Here is a 20,231-nt window from a genome sequence, read left to right as displayed (position 1 = left end):
CTTTGTTCAACCCTGAGGGGGTGAACACTTTCCAGACAGTGTACGCAGGACAGGGCATCTGCGTTTCCCTGTAACCTGCCTGCCCTATTTTCCACAGAAAACTTGTTCAAAGTTTTGTAAAGACAAGAACCACCTGGTGACCCGACCATTCCTCTCTTTGCTTTAGCTCATCCACTTGAGAGGGGAGTTGTCGGTCAACAGACGGAACTTTCTACCCAACAGATAATAGCAGAGACACTCGAGTGCCCACTTGATGGCCAGGCACTCTCTCTACACTATACTGTACCTAGTCTCGGCTGGGGTAAGCTTTCGGATGTTCCTCCCCATTGATGTCCTGAGAGAGTACAGCTCCGAGGCCTATTTCAGAGGCATCGGTCTGTACCACAAACTCCCTTTTGAAGTCGGGCGTCACCAATACCAGGGACCCACACAGGGCCGACTTCAAAGCGGAAAAAGCCTTTTCCGCCTGCTCATGCCACTGGACCGTCACTGACTTGCGTCCCTTCAAAAGGCCTGTCAATGGTGCGGCGACTGTAGCAAAATTGGGGACAAACCTCATATAGTACCCCACCATACCCAGAAACGACTTTACTTGCCGAGTAGGGACAGGTCGGGGCCAATTCCTAATTGCCTCAATTTTGTTCACCTGAGGTTTGATCATTCCGCGCCCAATTACATACCCCAGGTACTTGGTCTCTTCTAACCCTATTGCGCACTTTTTTGGGTTATCGGTTAAGCCAGCCTTCCTAAGGGAGTCAACTACAGCCTGTACTTTAGGTAGGTGACTTTCCCAGTCGGTGCTATGGACAACGATATTGTCCAGGTACGCCGAAGCGTACCGACGATGTGGACAGGGTACAATGTCCATTAGTCTTTGAAACGTAGTGGGAGCATTATGTCGACCAAAGGGTAATACCTTGTACTGATACAGCCCCTCTGGCATGATGAAAGCCGTTTTTTCCTTATCAGCCTCCATTAAGGGTACCTGCCAGTACCCTTTGGTGAGGTCCAACACAGAAAAATACCGGGCTTGGCCTAACTTCTCAATAAGCTCATCTACTCAGGGCATGGGATACGCATCAAACTTGGACACCTCATTCAGTTTGCGGAAATCGTTACAGAACCGCAATGTCCCGTCCGGTTTGGGTATTAAGACTATCGGACTGGCTCATTCACTTTTTGATTCCTCAACACCTAGCTGGAGCATTATCTGCACTTCCTCCGCGATAACTTTTTGCTGAGCCTCAGGTAGCCGGTATGGTTTTAACCAGACTTTTGCCCGAGGCTCAGTGACAATGTCATGCCGGATTATGGACGTGCGTCCAGGGAAGTCCGAGAACACATCCGTGTTCCGACTAATGAATTCTCTGGCTTCCTGAGCCTGTTTAGAGGAGAGGCTGTCAGCAATTTTCACTGTGGCAGCCATTTCCCCTACTTCAGACAGAGGGGCTGAAACCACTTCCCCCTAGGAACCCTGGTCGTGGGCTGTCTTCCGTACAGGTTTCCCTATCTTTCCAGGGTTTGAGTAGATTTACATGGTACACCTGCTCCGGCTTTCGCCTCCCTGGCTGGTGTACCTTGTAATCTACCTCTCCAATTTTTTCAAGTACCTCGTAGGGCTCCTGCCACCTAGCTAGGAACTTACTGTCTACGGTTGGTACCAGAACCAACACCCGATCACCCGGGTTAAAGTTCCGGACCCGAGCCTGCCTATTATAGACCCTACTCTGGGCTCGCTGTGCTGCCTCCATATGCTACCTAACCAGAGGCAACACTGTTTCTATCCGGCTCTGCAGCTGGGTGACGTACTCAACAACACTTTTGTGCGGTGTGGGCTGTTGTTCCCACGCCTCTTTGGCGACGTCCCACAGACCGCGAGGCTGTCTGTCGTAGAGCAGTTCGAAGGGCAACAACCCAGTAGAGGCCTGGGGCACTTTTCGCACTGCAAACATGAGATAGGGCAGAAGAAGGTCCCAGTCCCTTCCATCCTTAGACACCACTCTTTTTAACATATTTTTTAATGTTTGATTAAACCTCTCTACCAGGCCATCCATTTGCGGATGATACACGGACGTCCGTAGCTGTTTTATGTGGAGCAACTTACAGAGTTCCCTCATGACGTTGGACATAAACGGGGTCCCTTGGTCAGTCAGAACCTCCTTAGGCAGACCCACTCTAGAAAACATCTCCATTAACTCCTTAGCTATGAGTTTGGCTGATGTATGATGCAGCGGCACCACCTCTGGGTAACAAGTGGCGTAGTCGAGGACGACTAAAATGTGTTGGTGCCCTCTAGTGGACTTCTGTACTGGGCCAATGAGATCCATAGCGATCCGCTCGAATGGAACCTTGATAATCGGGAGAGGGACCAGGGGACTACGGAAATGTGGCTGGGGGCTGGTTATCTGGCAAGTTGGGCAAGACTTGCAATACTCTTTCACCTCTCTGAACACAGCCACATTACATGGCCTGGAGCGTGGGGAGAAGCCACCCACCCTGCACTTTGGCTGCTCCCAGTAAGAGCCGGCCCGGGTCGGCTTTACAGCCATACTAAATAACAAATAGTGTCAGACAGCACTAACTGACACTTAAAATTACCAGCTCTTACCTAACCGAGACCAGGAATCTCGGTGACACATACCTTCTGTCAATGACGGGCCCTTGCACCTTCCTACACAAGGTACCACTTGGAACCAAGCCTGAGTTCGGGAAATGTTTTTTTTACAGTACAAATAAATTTGACGTTCTTGCGCGAAGTCTCGTGAGACTTCACAAATCAATAACTTTGGCTCATCGGAGCCAATACATTCTAATACTGTACGGAGCTCCTGCTCTGTACAGTATTAACTAAATTTTATGCGAATCGACTTCGGATGAAACATCCGAAGTCGATTCGCTCATCCCTACACCTAACGTTTTTATTTACCCTCAGCGCAACTATAGATGTAGCAGAGGTCGATTCGCTCATCCCTAGTTAGGGGAGTCCGAATATGGTGACACTGCAATTTTCTTTTTCTTTTTTAGATTTTTTTTAACATTTTTAAAAGTACCAAAACATAATAAAAACCTGTAAATGTGGTATTTCTATAACTGTAATAACCTGTAGAGTAAAGTTATTGTGACATTAAAAACTATGATGCAATAAAAACAAGCCCTGATATGGCTGTCAATGGTAAAATAAAAAAATTACGGCCACTGAAAGCAGAAGAGAAAAAAAAAAAGAATGGAAATTCCAAAATTGGCTGCCTCCTGGAGGGTTAAATATTTAACAACAGTAAATATTACCTCATCAGTGGAGGATGGGCTGAGGATCAGAGAGTGGGGATGGTAGAATTCCCAGCACAGGGCTGGAATTTCCCAGCAATCAGTAACATAAACCAGTCACCAGGTGTCTAGCCTTTACTTTTGTCACCCTGACAGGAACCCAGAAGATAAGAGCAGCCACCACTCGGACTACTGCTGCAGTGCAGACAGGACAGAACTCTGCTCTCCTTGTGGGTGACTTGTGGTCCCTGTCCTTGGATCACCCAGTTCTTACGGTCACTACACATGGCAGGCAGCATAATGCTTCTACCGTCTGGGGATTTGGAGGGGCTGCAGCTGGTGGGCTCCGGGGGATTTGGACTTGTATACAGAGGACGGAGCAAGATGCTGAGTATGGAGGTTGCACTGAAGATGATCCAGGGATCAAACAGGTAGGTAACATTATTATTCCTACTTGACCGCCGATACAGGACTCCAACAGGACTTTGAGGGGATCCACTCTGTCTTTGGTGAGCGTCTGGAACCCCCACCGTTCCTGATAATGAAAAGTGGTTGGGGTTCCAGACCCTCACCAAAGACATTAGAGTGCATCAAAATCATGGAGTACAGGGAAGGTAGATCTGGATGTCCATCTCCTAGCGATCACTTTAATAAGATGGAACAAGCCCTTTAAATCGGAATTGTTGCACAGCATTACATCGCCCATTCCTTTGCTTGTGTGTCAGTGCTCACTGCAATTCTGGCATTCTGTTCAGGAACCATGATAAGCTCTATATAGAAGGGAGGTCAAAATGTCATGTTTCTGATGTAACTGGTGCCCTGTTATGGCCAGCCACTTACTGTGCTATAATCGTTGCATGATATTCCATTGAACTGGTTGAAACGACAAACTAAGCTCTGCTACATCTGTGTATACTTTTCAAATAACTTGGCTAAATACACACATATGTAGCTGGACTAATCAAAAAAGGATTGTGCAATGGAGGATGGAGGTCTGCTTTCTCGAGAGATATCTCTTCGAGTCGGTCACGTATCTGCAGAGGAAGTGAGAATTTCACGGTATAAGAGACTTTCACTTTCGATCACACAGGAAGAGATGTAAGAGCACATTGCTGCACATAACGGAGCCGCAGAGTTCTTAGAAAGGATGCTATAGAATTGCTATTGAACCCCTTCCCGACCAGCGCCGTAGTACTACGGCGCGCTGATCAGGCGGGTGCAGGAGCTGCCCGATCAGCTGCAGGGGACCGGCTGTTCCCATTGGCCGGACCCCTGCTGTATGCATCGGCATCAATGAAAATACAGATGTCGGCGCATTAACCCTCACTATGCTGCGGTCAGTGCTGACCGCGGGGTGTGTGGAGGGAGCTCCCTCCTCATCGGGTCCCTGCGCTGCTGTGACGGGGACCTGATGGCAGGGAAGGCAGCCCGATGCCCCCTGGATCTCACAAGAAGCAGGCTATAGGTGTATTACAGAGAGTAATACACTTACAGCCAGTGCTTTACAATACAGAAGTACTGTAATGCATTGTAAAGGGGATCAAACCCCCCAAAAGTTGTAGAAAAAAAAAGTTACAATAAAGTTTTGCATAATAAAAAAATAGGAAAAAAAAGGAAAGTATACATATTAGGTATTGCCGAGTCCATATCTACCGGCTCTATAAAAAATTCACATGATCCACGCTGTCAGGTGAATGCAGTAAAAAAAAACTGTCAAAACAGCCATTTTTGGTCACCTCTCACAAAAAGTGTAATATTAAGCGATCAAAAAGGTGTATTTAGCTCAAAATTGTACCAATCAAACTGTCATCTCATCCTGCAAAAAGTAAGAGCCTATCTAAGACAATCGCCCAAAAAATAAATCTGGCTCTCAGAAAATGGCAACACAAAAACAAGATTTCTTTCTGTTCAAAAATGCATTTTCTGTGTAAAACTTATCAAAAATAATAGAAATATTAGGTATTGTCACATACGTAACAACTTGCTCTATATAAATATCACATGAGATGCCCCCTCAGGTGAATGCTGTAAAAAAAAAAAACTATGCCAAAACATACTTATTTTTTTTTTTGTAACCTTGCCTCACAAAAAGTGCAATACCAAGCAATCAAAAAGTCTTATGTACCCTAAAATGGTACCAATCAAACCGCCATCTCATCCCACAAAAAATGATACCCTACCTAAGACAATCGCCAGAAAAATAAATAAAAAATAGGGCTCTCAGAAAATGGCAACACAAAAACAAGATTTTATTCTGTTCAAAAATGCATTTACTGTGTAAAACTTGACAAAAATAAAAATAATAGATATATTAGGTATCGCCACATCCGTAACAACCTGCTCTATAAAAATATCACATTATATGCCCCCTCAGGTGAATACTTTAAAACAATTTTTTTTTTAAACTACGCCAAAACAGCCTTTTTTTTCACCTTGCCTCACAAAGTGTAATACCAAACGATCAAAAAGTCTTATGTCCCCAAAATTGTACCAATGAAAAGGTCACCTCATCCCACAAAAAATGAGCCCCCACATAAGACAATCACTCAAAAAATAAAAACCAATGGCGCCCAGTCCTGCCATGTGCCCCCAGAGCAGTTTACCACCACATGTGGGGTGTTGCCATATTCAGGAGAAAATGGGTAAGACTGCCGTTTCTGGGTCCGCCTGTGAGATCTGTTTCAAGTCTCTCACAAGCGGCCCGAAACGGATCAGTTTAGCCCCAATGCATTCTGAATGGATAAGGATCCGCTCAGAATGCATCAGTTTGCCTCCGTTCAGCCTCCATTCCGCTCTGGATGCGGACACCAAATCGCTGCTTGCAGCGTTTTGATGTCTGTCTGACGAAACTGAGCCAAACGGATCCGTCCTGATTTACAATGTAAGTCAATGGGGACGGATCAGTTTTTACTGACACAATATGGTGCAATTGAAAACGGATCCGCCTCCCATTGACTTTCAATGTAAGTCAAAACGGATCCGCCTCCCATTGACTTTCAATGTAAGTCAAAACGGATCCGTTTGCATTATCATGAACATTGTTCATGGTAATGCAAACGGATCCGTTCTGAACGGATCTAAGCGTTTCCATTATAGGTGCGGATCCGTCTGTGCAGATACCAGACGGATCCGCACCTAAACGCAGGTGTGAAAGTAGCCTAACAAATTATGGGGTGCTTTTTCTCCTGTTACCCCTTGTGAAAATGAAAACTTTGGGGCTAAAGCAACATTTTATTGGAAGAAATAAAACTTTTCATTTTCACAGCCAAGTGTTTTCAAATTCCGGGGGGTCAAAGTGCTCAGTACCCCCTTATTATATTCTTTGAAAGCTGTAGTTTCCAAAATGGGGTCACTTTTTGAGGGTCTCCACTGTAGGGGTATGTCAGAGTCTCTTCAAATGCAAAATGAATGGTGCCCAAAAACTATTCTAGCAAGATAGGCCTACAAAATCCATATGGCGCTCCTTTCCTCCTGACCACTGTCACGTGCCCATAGAGAAGTTTACCACCACATATGGGGTATTTCTGTAAACTGCAGAATCAGAGTAATGTATATTGAGGTTTATTTTGCTGTTGACCCTTGCTGTGTTGCAAGAAAAAATTAACATTAAAGTATCTGCCTAAAAAATTAAATTTTGCCTCTATTTTCCTTTAATTCTTGTGGAACACCTAAAGGGTTAACAAAGTTTTGAATAATTTTAGGGGTATAGTTTCTAAAATGGGGTCATTTATGGGGGGTTTCCATTACGTAAGCCCCTCAAAATCACATTATAACTGAATTGGTGCTTAAAGAAATGGTTTTGGAAATTTTGTTGAAAATTAGAAAAATGGCTTCTAAGCCTTCTAACGTCCTAAAGAAATAAAATTACATTTACAAAATGATGCCAACATAAAGCAGACATATGGGGACTCATAACTAATTTATGAGGCATTACTATCTGTCTTAGGCCTCTTTCACACAAATTATGGTCCGCAATGCACGAGCCGTGGGCCAGCCACATGCAGATCGTGGACCCATTCACTTGAATGGGGTCCGCGATCCCTCCGTTCCGCAAAAAGATCTTTTTGCTGAACGAAAGCATAGAACGGAACCCCACGAAAGCACTCCCTAGTGCTTCCGTTCCGCACCGCTTCTCCGGATTTGAAGACCCTTTCAAGTGAATGGGTCCTCATCCGTGATGTGGAATGCACACGGCTGGTGCCCCGTGTATTGCGGACCCGCTGTATGCGGGCCGCAATATGGCCACGGAGAACACACGGTCGTGTGAAAAAGGCCTTAAAAGTAGAGAAATTCAAATCTAGAAAATTGTGAATTTTTAAAATTTTGGGGTAAATTAGGGATTTTTTTTATAAATGAAAATTATATTGACTCAAATTTAGCACTGTCGTGAAGTACAATGTGTCGTGAGAAGACAGTCGCAGAATGGCTTGGATAAGTAAAAGTGTTCCAAAGTAATTACCACGTCAAGTGACACATGTAAGATTTGCAAAAAATGGCCTGGGCTGGAAGGTGAAAGCTGGCCCAGGTGTGCCAGAACAAAATGTTGAATCATGATTTGTGGTCTGATGGTCCAAACACATTGACTGCTCCACTTTATCACCCTTGAGGATGCACCAATTAAAAGGGTGGTGTGGAAACGTGTTGGATAGTTAAAGGATTATTAAAAGTAGTAATTCTAAGGCAGGTATTGAGGTAGATAAGTACAGTTCATTGAGGGGCATTGCAGGAGTCCTCTATCAACCTCAACCTGTCAACCTTTCCTCTCTTTTCTATGCTATCCTGATATTCAGGCCTCTGAATGTTGTGTTTCAGCAAAAAATACGTATAATAAATAATATTTTTCCATAAAAGTATACCTTGTTAAAGATTGTTTTCACAAAAAAAAGAGACAAATTCCTCATAGGTTTGGGTCTCAACCTTGAGGAGATCGGTGGTCCAGTTGCCCCTGTTTGCTGGTTGACAGTCACTGCAGTCTCCATACTGTCCAATGGAGAGGAGGATGCTCAAGCCTATGGGAATATTGGAGCCAAGAGCTCCAAAAATAATGAAGCAAAAGCAAAAACATGCCTGGGCTGGAAGACCTTTTCATTCCATGTTCTGATGGTTGACCACTCATATGTATTGCTATATGCTTTTATTCCAGCTCCAACCTGACAAGACTTATGAGGGATCTAAAGAAAGAACGAGATGTAATGCAGAAGGCCAGCAACCCTCACGTGCTCCGCCTCATTGGTGTGTATGAGAAACCTGAAGGAAATCTTATTGAACATGGACTGGTCATGGAGTACATGCCCTACGGCTCTTTACGGTCTCTCTTTGACAATATCCCTGATGTTCCCTGGGCCTTGAGGTTCCAGATTCTCCACCAGGTGGGCCTGGGAATGAACTATCTGCACAGCCTTGACCCACCAATCATCCATCGAGACCTGAAGCCTTCCAATGTACTGTTAAGCAGGCACTTAGATGCACAGGTAATTCATGTCACTTCCCAATGCCAACTACAACCGGCATTATACTGTCCCAGGACCAGAATTACGGATTTGATATAGGTAGCCTGAGCTAAAAGGAAGAGAGAATAACCGCTATGGTGATGTAGGTAAAGTCATTGTATGTGTATTTTTTGTGTAAATTCATACGTTAAAGGGGTATTTCCACCTTGTAAAGTGATGGCATACTGCTTGGATATAACCCACTTTATGACCGGTGGAGGACTCTAATTGGTCCTGAGGATAAAGGGGCTGCAGAGCTGATTTAGCACTATGCATCTTCAGTAGGCTTCTCTGCCAAGCAGGGCTTCACCTACCATCTATGCAGAGAACTGCAGCACAGAAACCTTTGAAGGGGAGCATTGATAAAGTGCTGTAGCCCCATCATGTTCAGGATTGGTGAAGGTCCTACTTATCATAAGTTTATGGCATATTGGTGGTAGACTGCTTCCATTATATATATTGGACATCTACCTAGTAGACAATGGAGCAAGATTCCCCTATAGAACAAACCCAATACATTATTGGAGCATGGATTCCACAAAAATATACCAAGGATGCAATGGTACAATGTGAACATGAAAATAACTTGCTGCAAAGCAGGAGATGCTACAGTCTCCTTTCACTCAACCATTTCCATCACTTTCCAAAATGTTTAGTGGGGCTGAGGTCTCGGAAATGTAAGGGGGTAACCTTATAAAGTTCCTGGATTTCTACTGTTCCTGAATAAGCAGTAGTTAGAATAAATTACAGGTGTCACAGTGTTCAAGCAAGAACAAACACCATGCAACAGCACTCGGCAAACACAAATAATAAAGTAAATATAATGGTGCCATACTCACTATAGAAAATGTTCTGATGCTACGTTATAAATGTGAGGTTTTTGGCAAATACATTTTGTACAAAAATCATTTGTGCCTGTCTGCCAGCGTTAAGGCGATCTCTTTAGGACAGGAATCTACACTAAATACTACCTCCACTGGTGCTGTACTGGCCTCCATTAAATTCAGGGAATGCAGGCTCCACATGCGTGCTGAGCCCACACTGTATTATATCTTTCCTGGTGTCAAATGTGCTCCAATAAATGCATGGGGAGCAGGCTACAATCATAGTGTACGCATTGCTCTTCAAGATGAAGCTTTGGGTCTTGACATGCTTCTTCCAAAGTCCATCGCCTGTTCATCTGGGCTCCTTGACCGCGTATCACAGCTCTCCTCATGGGTGTGATAAGGGGACAAATGGTACTGGCTCATAAAACACACGTGGTTCTGCTCTCACTGAAGATGTTGTGCAATTTATGGGCACAACTCCATATTGTGCATCTAGATGTGGTGATCAAATGTCCTGGTAGATCAATATGATTCAAGCCACCCTATGCTATCCACCAGATGCAGCTCTCTAACAGTATTGTCCATATAAAAAAAAGAACCGCAGCTCAATCTCAGGAAAGAGAGGAATAAGCTGGAGGTAAATTTAAAGAAAGGATCTTCTATTGGACATGTGACATGCCATGTTTGGGTTCCGACCTTGACCCTTACAAAATAACTTCCAATCCAATGACTGGGAGGTTAGATCAAAAAAGAATAAACCGGTTTAAATTTATTGTCTATGACCTATACTTGTATATGTCTATTAGTAGCAAAAGAAAGGGTGACATAATTATTAGGGGTCTGGAATCGGCCAAAAAAGAAAGATAACAATGCAAGATTTTTAAACTTGATTATTTAATTTCTGGTCTTCTGTGTGACCAGATTGGGTAAATATATAGTATCTTCTCATTGTATTTGGCAGCAACTCTCAAGCCCACTCTTTTTACCATCTTCAGGTCCTATATAATTTTTGTCCAGTCTAGTTTTATTGATTGTGCCTGAGGAAGGCTTAAAGGGGTTAAAGCTCTGAACTTGGACATAACCCGTTCTTTACTCCTCAGGCCCTTCTGAGTGGAGCATCATGCTCCGATGTCCCTACTTGCCCTATGCTACATAGCACAGGGCAAGAGCTTTTTCTTCATATCCGGTGACATAACGGTCGTCTGCTAGGCGGAAGCTTCCACGTAGCAGTGAGCCCGGTGATATCACCGGCACTAATGGGCGGTCTTTAGTGCTGCCCTATCCTGTCAAACGGCTAGGGCAATGCTAAAGCCTGCCCATCACTGCCACGAATGTCACCGGGATCACTGCTAGGTGGAAGCTTCCACCTAGCAGTGTAAAAATGTAAACAAACAACCCTTGCCCTTTGCGATGTAGCGCCGGGCAAAGGGGAGCATGAAATGTTCCAATGCTTCACTCAGAAAGGCCTTTGGGGTGAAGAAGGGATAATGTCCGGGTTCAGCGCCGAACCCGGATAACCCCTTTAAGGTCAAAGCCAAAACATGTTGTAAAACCTCATCCCTGTCCTTCTGGATAATTTAGGATCCTGCCGTATAGTGTGGGATCTTATACTGCCACACAATCTTTCTTCCTTTTTTTTCACATTTTCATCTTGAGGAACAACTAAAACTCCTGGAAGAGTCTCTCTCTCTCTATCTTATCCTCGATTCTCCAAAATTGATTGACACAGAATCTGAATCAGATGCCCTCATTTCTAATTATAGATATTCTTCTGTGTAGGATACAGTTTATATGTTTTCCTTCTTTCTTAAGATCACAGATTTTGGATTGTCCAAGATTGTTGGGGCAACTAGTTCTGTAGCTCCATCGTTGGCTGGCACCTTATCATACATGCCACCAGAAGCTCTGAATGACATCAACTATTACTCAGCCAAATCCTTTGATGTTTACAGGTGAGAAAATTCTGACTTTCTACTAGATAATAAATACCCCAGCAAAGATCATATTTGTTTATTTTATATTTAGCTTACACATTTAGCAATTTGGCTATGCTCTTAAACTAGCTTTTCTTCTATGAAAAGTTAACTCTAGCCAAAAGGACTTATGTATTCTTAAAGGGTAACTGTCATGTTTTCATCAACAAATCAATTTTAGCATATGTTACTGCTGCAGCAGCATTATGCATAAAGCGATCTTTAGTTTCTTCACATACCACTGTTTTCCTTGAGTTTTTCCCTTAGTTACGGCTGTTTAAACATTTACAATATGAGGACCTTCTCAAGATGGCTCCTCCGCCAGTTCTCTGAGGCCAAAACTGCTTTCCCTCACTTCCCATACACACAGTGGTCACAGGCATTTACATGACATCCACCTCTGCTTGCTTTGGCAATTGGAAGTCTGACTGGTATACTCCTTTTAAATGGATTCTCAAGGAAAACAAATCAGACCAACCATTAGATGTTATATGATGATGCTTACAATGGAATTTTGTCATTAACATCTCTATATTGTTTTTATGAATTGTAGCTATGGGATCTTAACATGGACAATGTTCTCGTGTGAAGAACCCTATCCTGGTAGGTCCCAGTACTTGGCCGCAGGCAGAGCACATTTATGGAAAATACTGTATCCCTTCTATTTTGCCACAATATACAACAGATGCCATGTTGGTTTGTCTTCCCCTTTTGTAGGTATACCTCTGGCTGTAATCCAGCGCTGTGTGGGTGAAGGCCAAAGACCTAGAGCTAGTGTTCTAGACCAGTACAGCAATATCAGAATGGTGCCTGAAGTTAAAGAATTAATGATTAGATGTTGGAATCAAAATGCAGATAATAGGCCCAGCTTCCATGGTGAGTACATGGACTACTTTCCTGCAGTGCTGAAAATCTAATTTAGGGTGTAATGTGGATCAATTTGTAAAACCTAAATTTTTTTACCTGTGTTCCTAATGATCCTTTTTTTGGGACCAACATAGGCTGTAAATGTTTTTAGAATGGTGGACAAGTAAAGCTTAACAAGAAACCTTTCTCCCATACTGATGACGATGCATAGTTGTACTGTATAGGCTGGGCCATCAGCAGATGATCACACATGATACAGGCAATTGGTTTCCAACAACAAAATTGTGAGGCATAGAAATGTAGTCAAAAAGTTAGAAACAAGTGGTCAGTCAAGATAGTAGTGATGAAGAGCACTCAAGAGTGTCATGATGTCAATGGAGGGCCTAAATAGAGGATGCTGAATTTGATTGCCTGGGCAGGTAATGCATACCCTGCCAACATTATGACCAAGAAAGTAGTCAAATCCAACACAAAAACTTTGCTAATCATGGTTCCCTCGCTGTAGAGATCAAATCTTTAGAGAGTTTGTCAACCAATTCTCATGTCTAATGTACCATTATGAATAAAAACAAATACTGAGTAATTTATGTTATTTTCAACTTGAGAACCAAAAGATTACCTCATTGAGGAGACCACCCTTGACCTAAACCAGATTTTTTTTATTTCAGATTTTTACTTCCCTTAAATTTCATACATGTTGTCCATTTTCATTTAGCCTACCTCCCCTGTAGAAGACTTTTTTTTCTATGCAATTTTAGGTGGTTTTCTTAAAGAGCGTTGACTGGACATTGTTTAAAGCATGTCCAAATTTAGGAGATTTGCTTTAAACCATTTTGTTTTTAAAATTCAGCATCAATATTGAGCAAGAAAGGAAGATATTTTTTGTCTGATATAGTCATGGCACAACCATAAAGACGCTGCTCCATGTATCGTCCTTGGTTCTGCATTTCATAATGTCCCTTTTCCATGTCTGTTTCTTCCACAAGACTGTAGTGAATCCACATCATTGATGTTGGAGGCATATACAGATGAAGTTGTTGATGCTGTTCGAAGGGTTCAAGATCTTCTTCGTAAGACGTCTTCCCAGGATCAGGTACAATCTGCAGTAGTGTCATGTGTAGCTGTTATCTTCCAAACATTGGTACTTTCTTTTATTACATTGTAAAATATGTCTGATTGCTTTTTTTTTTTTTTTTTTTTTTTAGTTAACAGTAACATTTGAACATTCTAGCATCTCTTTGGAGGATTTTCTCAAAGGTCAGTTAAAATTATTTCCACAAAATTCTTACCCATTGTGAGTACAGGGACTAGTGACCCATTGAAGTCAGTGGAGAGTTTCTTACTTGGCTCTTTTGACTCATAGATGTCCAAGGAGATAGTTGCACCCAAACATGACTGCTTCTATGTTGATTTTAATGTGAAAACTGTCACTAATTGTCTAATGCGGTTCACAAGATCCCTGTACTCCAATGAGGTCCCATAGGAGGATATGCCATAAATACTAATGGAAACAAATGCTTAAAGGGATACCCTTTTTAAGGCTATGTGTCATATTGTGAGAATGAAGTGCTCCTAGCAGCATGGGCGTCCGCAGAAACGTACAATTACTTGGCTTGGACGCCACTTCCACACTTTGGCCGGGGGCTCGGCGGAGCTGATGTTGTCTTTTATCCTAATGAGAAAGATTTCATAATAAGGATTTGGAGAAGGGGCAGAGGGATAGCAGAGCAGGGAGAGGCTGGTGCTGCTACTAGGGGGTCATACCATGGGGGAGTAATAAAGCCCACCGTAATGCCCCCCCCAGTAGAAATAATTCTCCTTATAATGTGGAAGTGCAAAAAATACCCCCTTGTAATGCCCCCAGTTGAGCTAATGTCCCCATAGTGCCCCCATAATGTGCCAGTATAAAATACTCCTATATAGTGCCCCCAGTAAATGCCTCCATAGTGCTCCTCTCCTCCCTTCCTCCTCGTGCCCCCCATAATGTGTCCCAGTATAAAATTCTACTGTACAAAGCCCCCCATATAAAATTCTTTGTGGCCTCAGTAGATGCACCTATAGTGCCCCCAATAATATGCCAGTAATAACAGCCCCCCCATTATGTGCCAGTAATAACAGCCCCCCATCACGTGCCAGTAATAACAGCCTCCCCATCATGTGCCAGTAATAACAGCCTCCCCATCATGTGCCAGTAATAACAGCCCCCATCATGTGCCAGTAATAGCAGGCCCCCATCATGTGCCAGTAATAGCAGCCCCCCATCATGTGCCAGTAATAATAGCCCCCCCATCATGTGCCAGTAATGACAGCCCCCCCCCTTGTGCCAGTAATGACAGCCCCCCCTTGTGCCAGTAATGACAGCCCCCCCTTGTTCCAGTAATGACAGCCCCCCCTTGTGCCAGTAATAACAGCCCCCCCTTGTGCCAGTAATGACAGCCCCCATTATGTGCCAGTAATGACAGCCCCCCCATTATGTGCCAGTAATGACAGCCCCCCCATTATGTGCCAGTAATGACAGCCCCCCCATTATGTGCCAGTAATGACAGCCCCCCATTATGTGCCAGTAGACAGAGACCCCCATTATGTGCCAGTAGCCAGAGACCCCCATTATGTGCCAGTAGCCAGAGACCCCCATTATGTGCCAGTAGCCACCAGTATTGTACAAAAAAAAAAAACACTTATACTTAAATCCTTGGCAGCAATGCGATGCCGCCTCTTCCGGCCTGTGTCCCACGCTGTACGGCTCAGGCAGCGCGATTACATCATCGCGCCACCTGCGCCGGCCTCTGATAGGCTGCCGGCCTAGTGCCGGCAGCCTATCAGAAGGAAGGGAAAGGGACACGCCTCTCTCTCCTCTGCCTCAGCACAGTAATCTGTATCGCTGTCCTGAGGACGGCGATACAGATGACTATGGAGATGAACCCTTCCACAGTGGAGGCGCTCATCTCCCTGTGCCCCGCCGCCGCCCCCCCCCCACTTGTGAGCAGCTCAGGAAGGGGGGGGCAATTTCCCCGTTGACCCCCCCCCCCCCTCCCCGAATCAGCCAGTGCTGCAGAGCAGAGGCAGAACTCAGTTCACAGTTTTCACTTGCCCCCCCCCCCCCCTGCAGACACCCATGCCTAGCAGTTGTCTCCTCAGAAATATATTGTGCTAGATTCTCAGCAAGGGTTCTGAAGGCAAAGTCCTAACATGTCCCATGAAGTGATGGTCAGATGCAGTTCTGGGGCTATTTATGAGTGAATGAAGAACCCTGAAGGACCAAGGGCTGCTCCACACAATGATAACATGTAAAACCCAATGTTATAATAAAACCTCATACTCAACTCCATATTAAGGTTGCATTGAATCTGGTGTCCAGAAAAAGAATTCTTCTAATACAAGTGTCTCTTTTAGATTTAAAAAATGCTCAAAAGGATATATTGGAGGTAGAAACATCTTCAGTGGATGAAAAAACAGAAGAGAAAGAAGATAAGAACGACAATATGGTGAGTTCTCCATGGCACCAAGCTTTCCAGTAGGGAAGGTCTGCAACAGCATAGGCGGTAGGCACATTATTTATCATACAGGACATGTACAGTTAACACCCCACTCTACATCCTATCCTATATCCATAGATGATCATGTCGTATATTCCATTCATTCCTTGTTGCCTTTTGGGGAAATCAGATGTATCATCTGACTCCCAGTAAAAGATTATCACAGTATAATAGAATACACAGATATACTATTATTATTACTACCTATTCTATATTATATTGAGTTTATCCCTTTCGGTCACCAAAAACCTTAGTTTGCTCTCCAAGTTTTTGAATGTTCTTGGGGGACTAAAATGTGCTAATAGAGAAGTCTTCGGAAAATCTTACTAGCATTTATGGTAAATATTGCCCATTTCACTGAGCTGATGCTTACTCAAACTTTGTTTTATTTTTCAGCTTTTACTTTCAGAAGCCGTTGAGGATGATGGTGAAATTTCTTCAGCAGGTTTGTAACAATGCTTTATTATCTAGCCATAAGCAAACTCTAAAGTTCAATACCAGGTTCCTTCCATGAAAATCACTATTGAACTGTAGAGAGATGGGTGTGATTGCAAGCCTAAGGCAGCCACGGAAGACACCCTAGAAAGCATATAGAAGTTACTTCAATGCAATATAATCAAACCCTTCCAGAAGGCCGCCTTGAGAAGATCATTCTTGATCTAGGCCAGATTTTCTTTGGTCCTATATCCCATATGTTCTGGTCTTCTGTTTTCAGAGGATTTACCCCTGTAGCTAAACTTTGTATGTTAATTAAAGGCAGTCACCTCAAACAGGGAAACGATTGGGAAGGAACCGTGGCCTCATTACATGGAGAAATGAACCCCTCTGTATGGGGATGAAAGATCGTTACTACAATCCGTCATCTCTATACAGTTTCATAGTTTATCGGCAGCACATACCAGTTTATGCACAGCAATGGGGGTGCAAACAAATGCTAATTTTATGTGCTGTGTTAATAATCTGCTGTGTTTGTCAGGTGATTGGCAACACATTTACATGGACCAATTATCAGGAACAAACATTCTCATGAACATTCATGTCCTATAATCTGTCCATGTAATTGCGTCCTTCAGAAGAAGCAGATGTACTAATAGTGGTTAGATTAGCCTAGGTAATATTTCTGACTCTAGGCCCAATTTTTATGAGATCTATCGTGCTTTGCTACATATTTGCTCTATCAATCTTGTAACATGTTATACATCGCTCCTGTATGTGCTAAATATCTGCTTTTCATTTCAGAAGCTTACATGAATAACATTGCAACATCAATCACCGAGTTCCGGTGACTATAAAAAGATAATGAAAAAGCTTGACAATAATGGCCTCATAACTAAAAAGGAGCAGGAGAAACTCAGTGGTAGCCAGAGTTTGAAGGACTTGGGGATCAGAGCAAGGAATGTTATTGTGACAAAGTACAAGGACGATCCTAAAGTAATAGAATCTATTTTTAAGAAAATGTTCTAAATACAACTTGAATACAATTTATTCATAATTGATGGTTGTGGACAAGCTATGAAAAGCAGTACATGGAAGCACAATACAGCTGACATCATATTAGACCTGGAGCATATGGCAAAATGCAACTCAAAGTCAAGGGTGTCCTACAGGACAAGGGAGCAAGAACCCTGGCCTTCCTGTCTGAGGATCAATAGAGAAGATGTGGTTGTGTGAAGCAGCAACAGGACGATAGCTCATTTTGATGAGTTCTACCCACTAAACCTGTGTTTGAACTTATAGAGGAACAGACATTCCTAATTTGATGTCCTCATTACCACTCTTCTTCTAAATCTCTCTTGTTGAATGGCTGACAAGACAACTAGTCAATGCCAAGCATGGGTCCTACTAGGTATATGCCTGAACAACCCTTTCAACCTTTGATAGAAGTTTCTCACCCACCAGACCAAACCAGCTGTTAGCATCCATACATTTGCTAATATTTGTGAGATTATTCTGATATTGAGAACATTTTTTACGCTAATTTCAACTATGTCATACCTTCCTGCTTTTAAGCCCTCTAATGAAGCCATCCCAGTAATCTCCTGGCACAAGAAACATTTTATATGTAATAGAATGAAGCTGCTAAAGTGCTCTTTAAAGTACACAGTACTTTGGGCTCCTCCAGACCTTACTCAGAGAGCTAAAGATTGCTGATTCGCATCTATAGTCTATCAGGCATTTGAGCTCCACCAAGCATGGCCATAAAAAGCCAACAGAAGTTGAACCACCCATGGGTTCTAACTTTAAGCCCATTAATTAAAACAACAATTCTTTATTATATATTAGATTAAACCACAGGTGCCAAAACCTTCACATTTGTCTATAGTCATGTTTTCCATGTATGACATCTTCCTGCTCAAATGGAGAGTAACTGTCCTTGCCCATTGCAGAGATGGAACCCTAGGACATTGACCACCCATCATAGTCGATTCACTATCTCACTCCTACCTGCAGATAGAGCCTCTTCAAATTTGATGCAGATGTGAGAATGTATATTGCTTCCATCAGCTCTCCATGACATTTTGGACATCCATTTAAAATATTATGTAATTATACTGAAGGTGTGCTTCTTGGGTGTCTTGAAAGATTTGATTCTAGTCAACCATCTGTAGCTTTTTTGACTAGATGATTTTCAGAAATGACTGAACTCCCTACACTCCACTGCTTAATGATTGTCTGTGCAATTATAAATTTGTATACATAAGTCATTGTTGAATTTCAAAGTCTGGTGGCTTTACCATACTGATCACTTGCCTGGGGAAGATGGGTTGGCTCCGTTGTTTCTATCCTCAAAATTATTTATTGTCATATGCACTCAATATATCTTTGCATACATATAATGTCCTAGTGCTTGCATCTTGTTATACTTGTAAATGTTTTGGTTTATATTTTTGTATATTTATCTTACTGTTTACATGCAGTACCCCAGTGGAAGTGGTATAATTGTACTGTACACCTAGTATGTCTAAGCATGAGAAAGAGTTAACAGTCCTTGCCCAGCCCTCTCTGTAGCTCAGGGTGTGGGCTGGCTCCACCCCTTAGTTCCAGAATATTCCAGTCTATCTGTAGAGAGAGGGAGGTGGTAAGGAGTAATCTCCATGTGCTCCTTTTCTCCAGAGTCTAGCTCTAAGCCCTGTCACCTCCACAAGCTCCAGGAGATGAAACAAAGCAAGAAATAAAGGAGGAGGATTTGAAAAGCTTCAATGAGACAGAGAGAGAAACATCAATTTAACCCAGTTTAAAATGTCCTGGACCCTGCTTTTGCAAAGGGGAAACAAGTTAAGACACCCTATGCACCACAGACTCGTAGACACTATAGCCAGAGTTGTAGTTGCTAGCCATAGATCGCAATAACAGGAGCTTTAGCGAGAGAACCAGTAAATAGAGGGCCATTGTTGCAACAAACTGCCTAGTTCATGCTTGGACATCTGGGTTAAATTTGCACTTTGTACAGATAAGTGTTGAATGTACTATAACTTCAATTTTGTACACAGTAAAGAGTGAGTTTTGTTAAGTTCAATGTCTCTGACTCTCCTAACACCAAATACTGGCCATTGCATTTCCATCAGGTGCCCTGTCTAACACCCACATGGAGATTAACACCATCAACACCCCCACACTACCCTCAGACAGGAGCCCACAGGTAAAGGGAGTGCCCCGAGGGAACACAGTGTGCCCCTCCTTCACTGCACTGACCCCAGGGGCCTGGGGGAGTACACAGTGACACATCATCAGGGCCACTACCACTTCCATCCTCTGCTCCAGCTCCTCAGAGGCTCACTGTATACACATTTGTTATTTTTGAGATATGTTAATGGAGTATGTTCAAATGTAAAAAGTAAAAAAAAACATGCGAATGATTTACTGCATTTTTAGAGTGACAGCCTATAAGTGTTCATTAAGGTTAGGACCATCAAGGGCATGGGCATTGATGAAGACGGTGATTTGGACCCATGTAATGTCCCTCTGACAAAGCTGAATTGTTGTCAATGCTACAATACCCATTGTATCATTGACAACAGTGAAGATATTTTTTCAGTTTCGATCTATACTAAAAGGCTCCTAAAAGTTATTTTTCAAGCAGAAATCAGAATAAAAGACCATCCACAAGTATGCAGCTGTTGAGGAAGAAGTAAAGCAAAAGGAAGTCGCAATATGACAGTAAAGTTCTGCTTTTCAGAGAAATATGATGCCACTGATTTCAACACATCTCTGTTGCTAATTACTGGTATATCTGGGGCATATCCCACCTAGTCATCTATTCATTTCAGACTGGAA

The 20,231-nt window shown here is 43.0% G+C and overlaps 1 protein-coding gene across 1 annotated transcript; it reads left to right on the top strand.

Annotated features, from left to right (window-relative positions):
• The first annotated feature begins 3,318 nt into the window (after positions 1-3,318).
• Positions 3,319-19,473, top strand: LOC122922036 (receptor-interacting serine/threonine-protein kinase 3-like). The gene is made up of 10 exons (XM_044272449.1): positions 3,319-3,695; positions 8,408-8,735; positions 11,393-11,532; positions 12,107-12,156; positions 12,271-12,429; positions 13,407-13,513; positions 13,626-13,677; positions 15,814-15,905; positions 16,353-16,401; positions 17,196-19,473. Exons 1-10 carry the CDS (start codon positions 3,550-3,552, stop codon positions 17,240-17,242), a joined length of 1,170 nt encoding a protein of 389 aa, XP_044128384.1. The 5' UTR covers positions 3,319-3,549; the 3' UTR covers positions 17,243-19,473.
• The last annotated feature ends 758 nt before the right edge of the window (positions 19,474-20,231 follow it).

The sequence above is a fragment of the Bufo gargarizans genome, chromosome 11, assembly GCF_014858855.1.
Source record: "Bufo gargarizans isolate SCDJY-AF-19 chromosome 11, ASM1485885v1, whole genome shotgun sequence".
In the NCBI taxonomy this organism is placed as follows: Eukaryota; Metazoa; Chordata; class Amphibia; order Anura; family Bufonidae; genus Bufo; species Bufo gargarizans.
The sequence above is the reverse complement of the archived record's forward strand: the minus strand, read 5'-3'. Positions and strand labels throughout refer to the sequence as shown.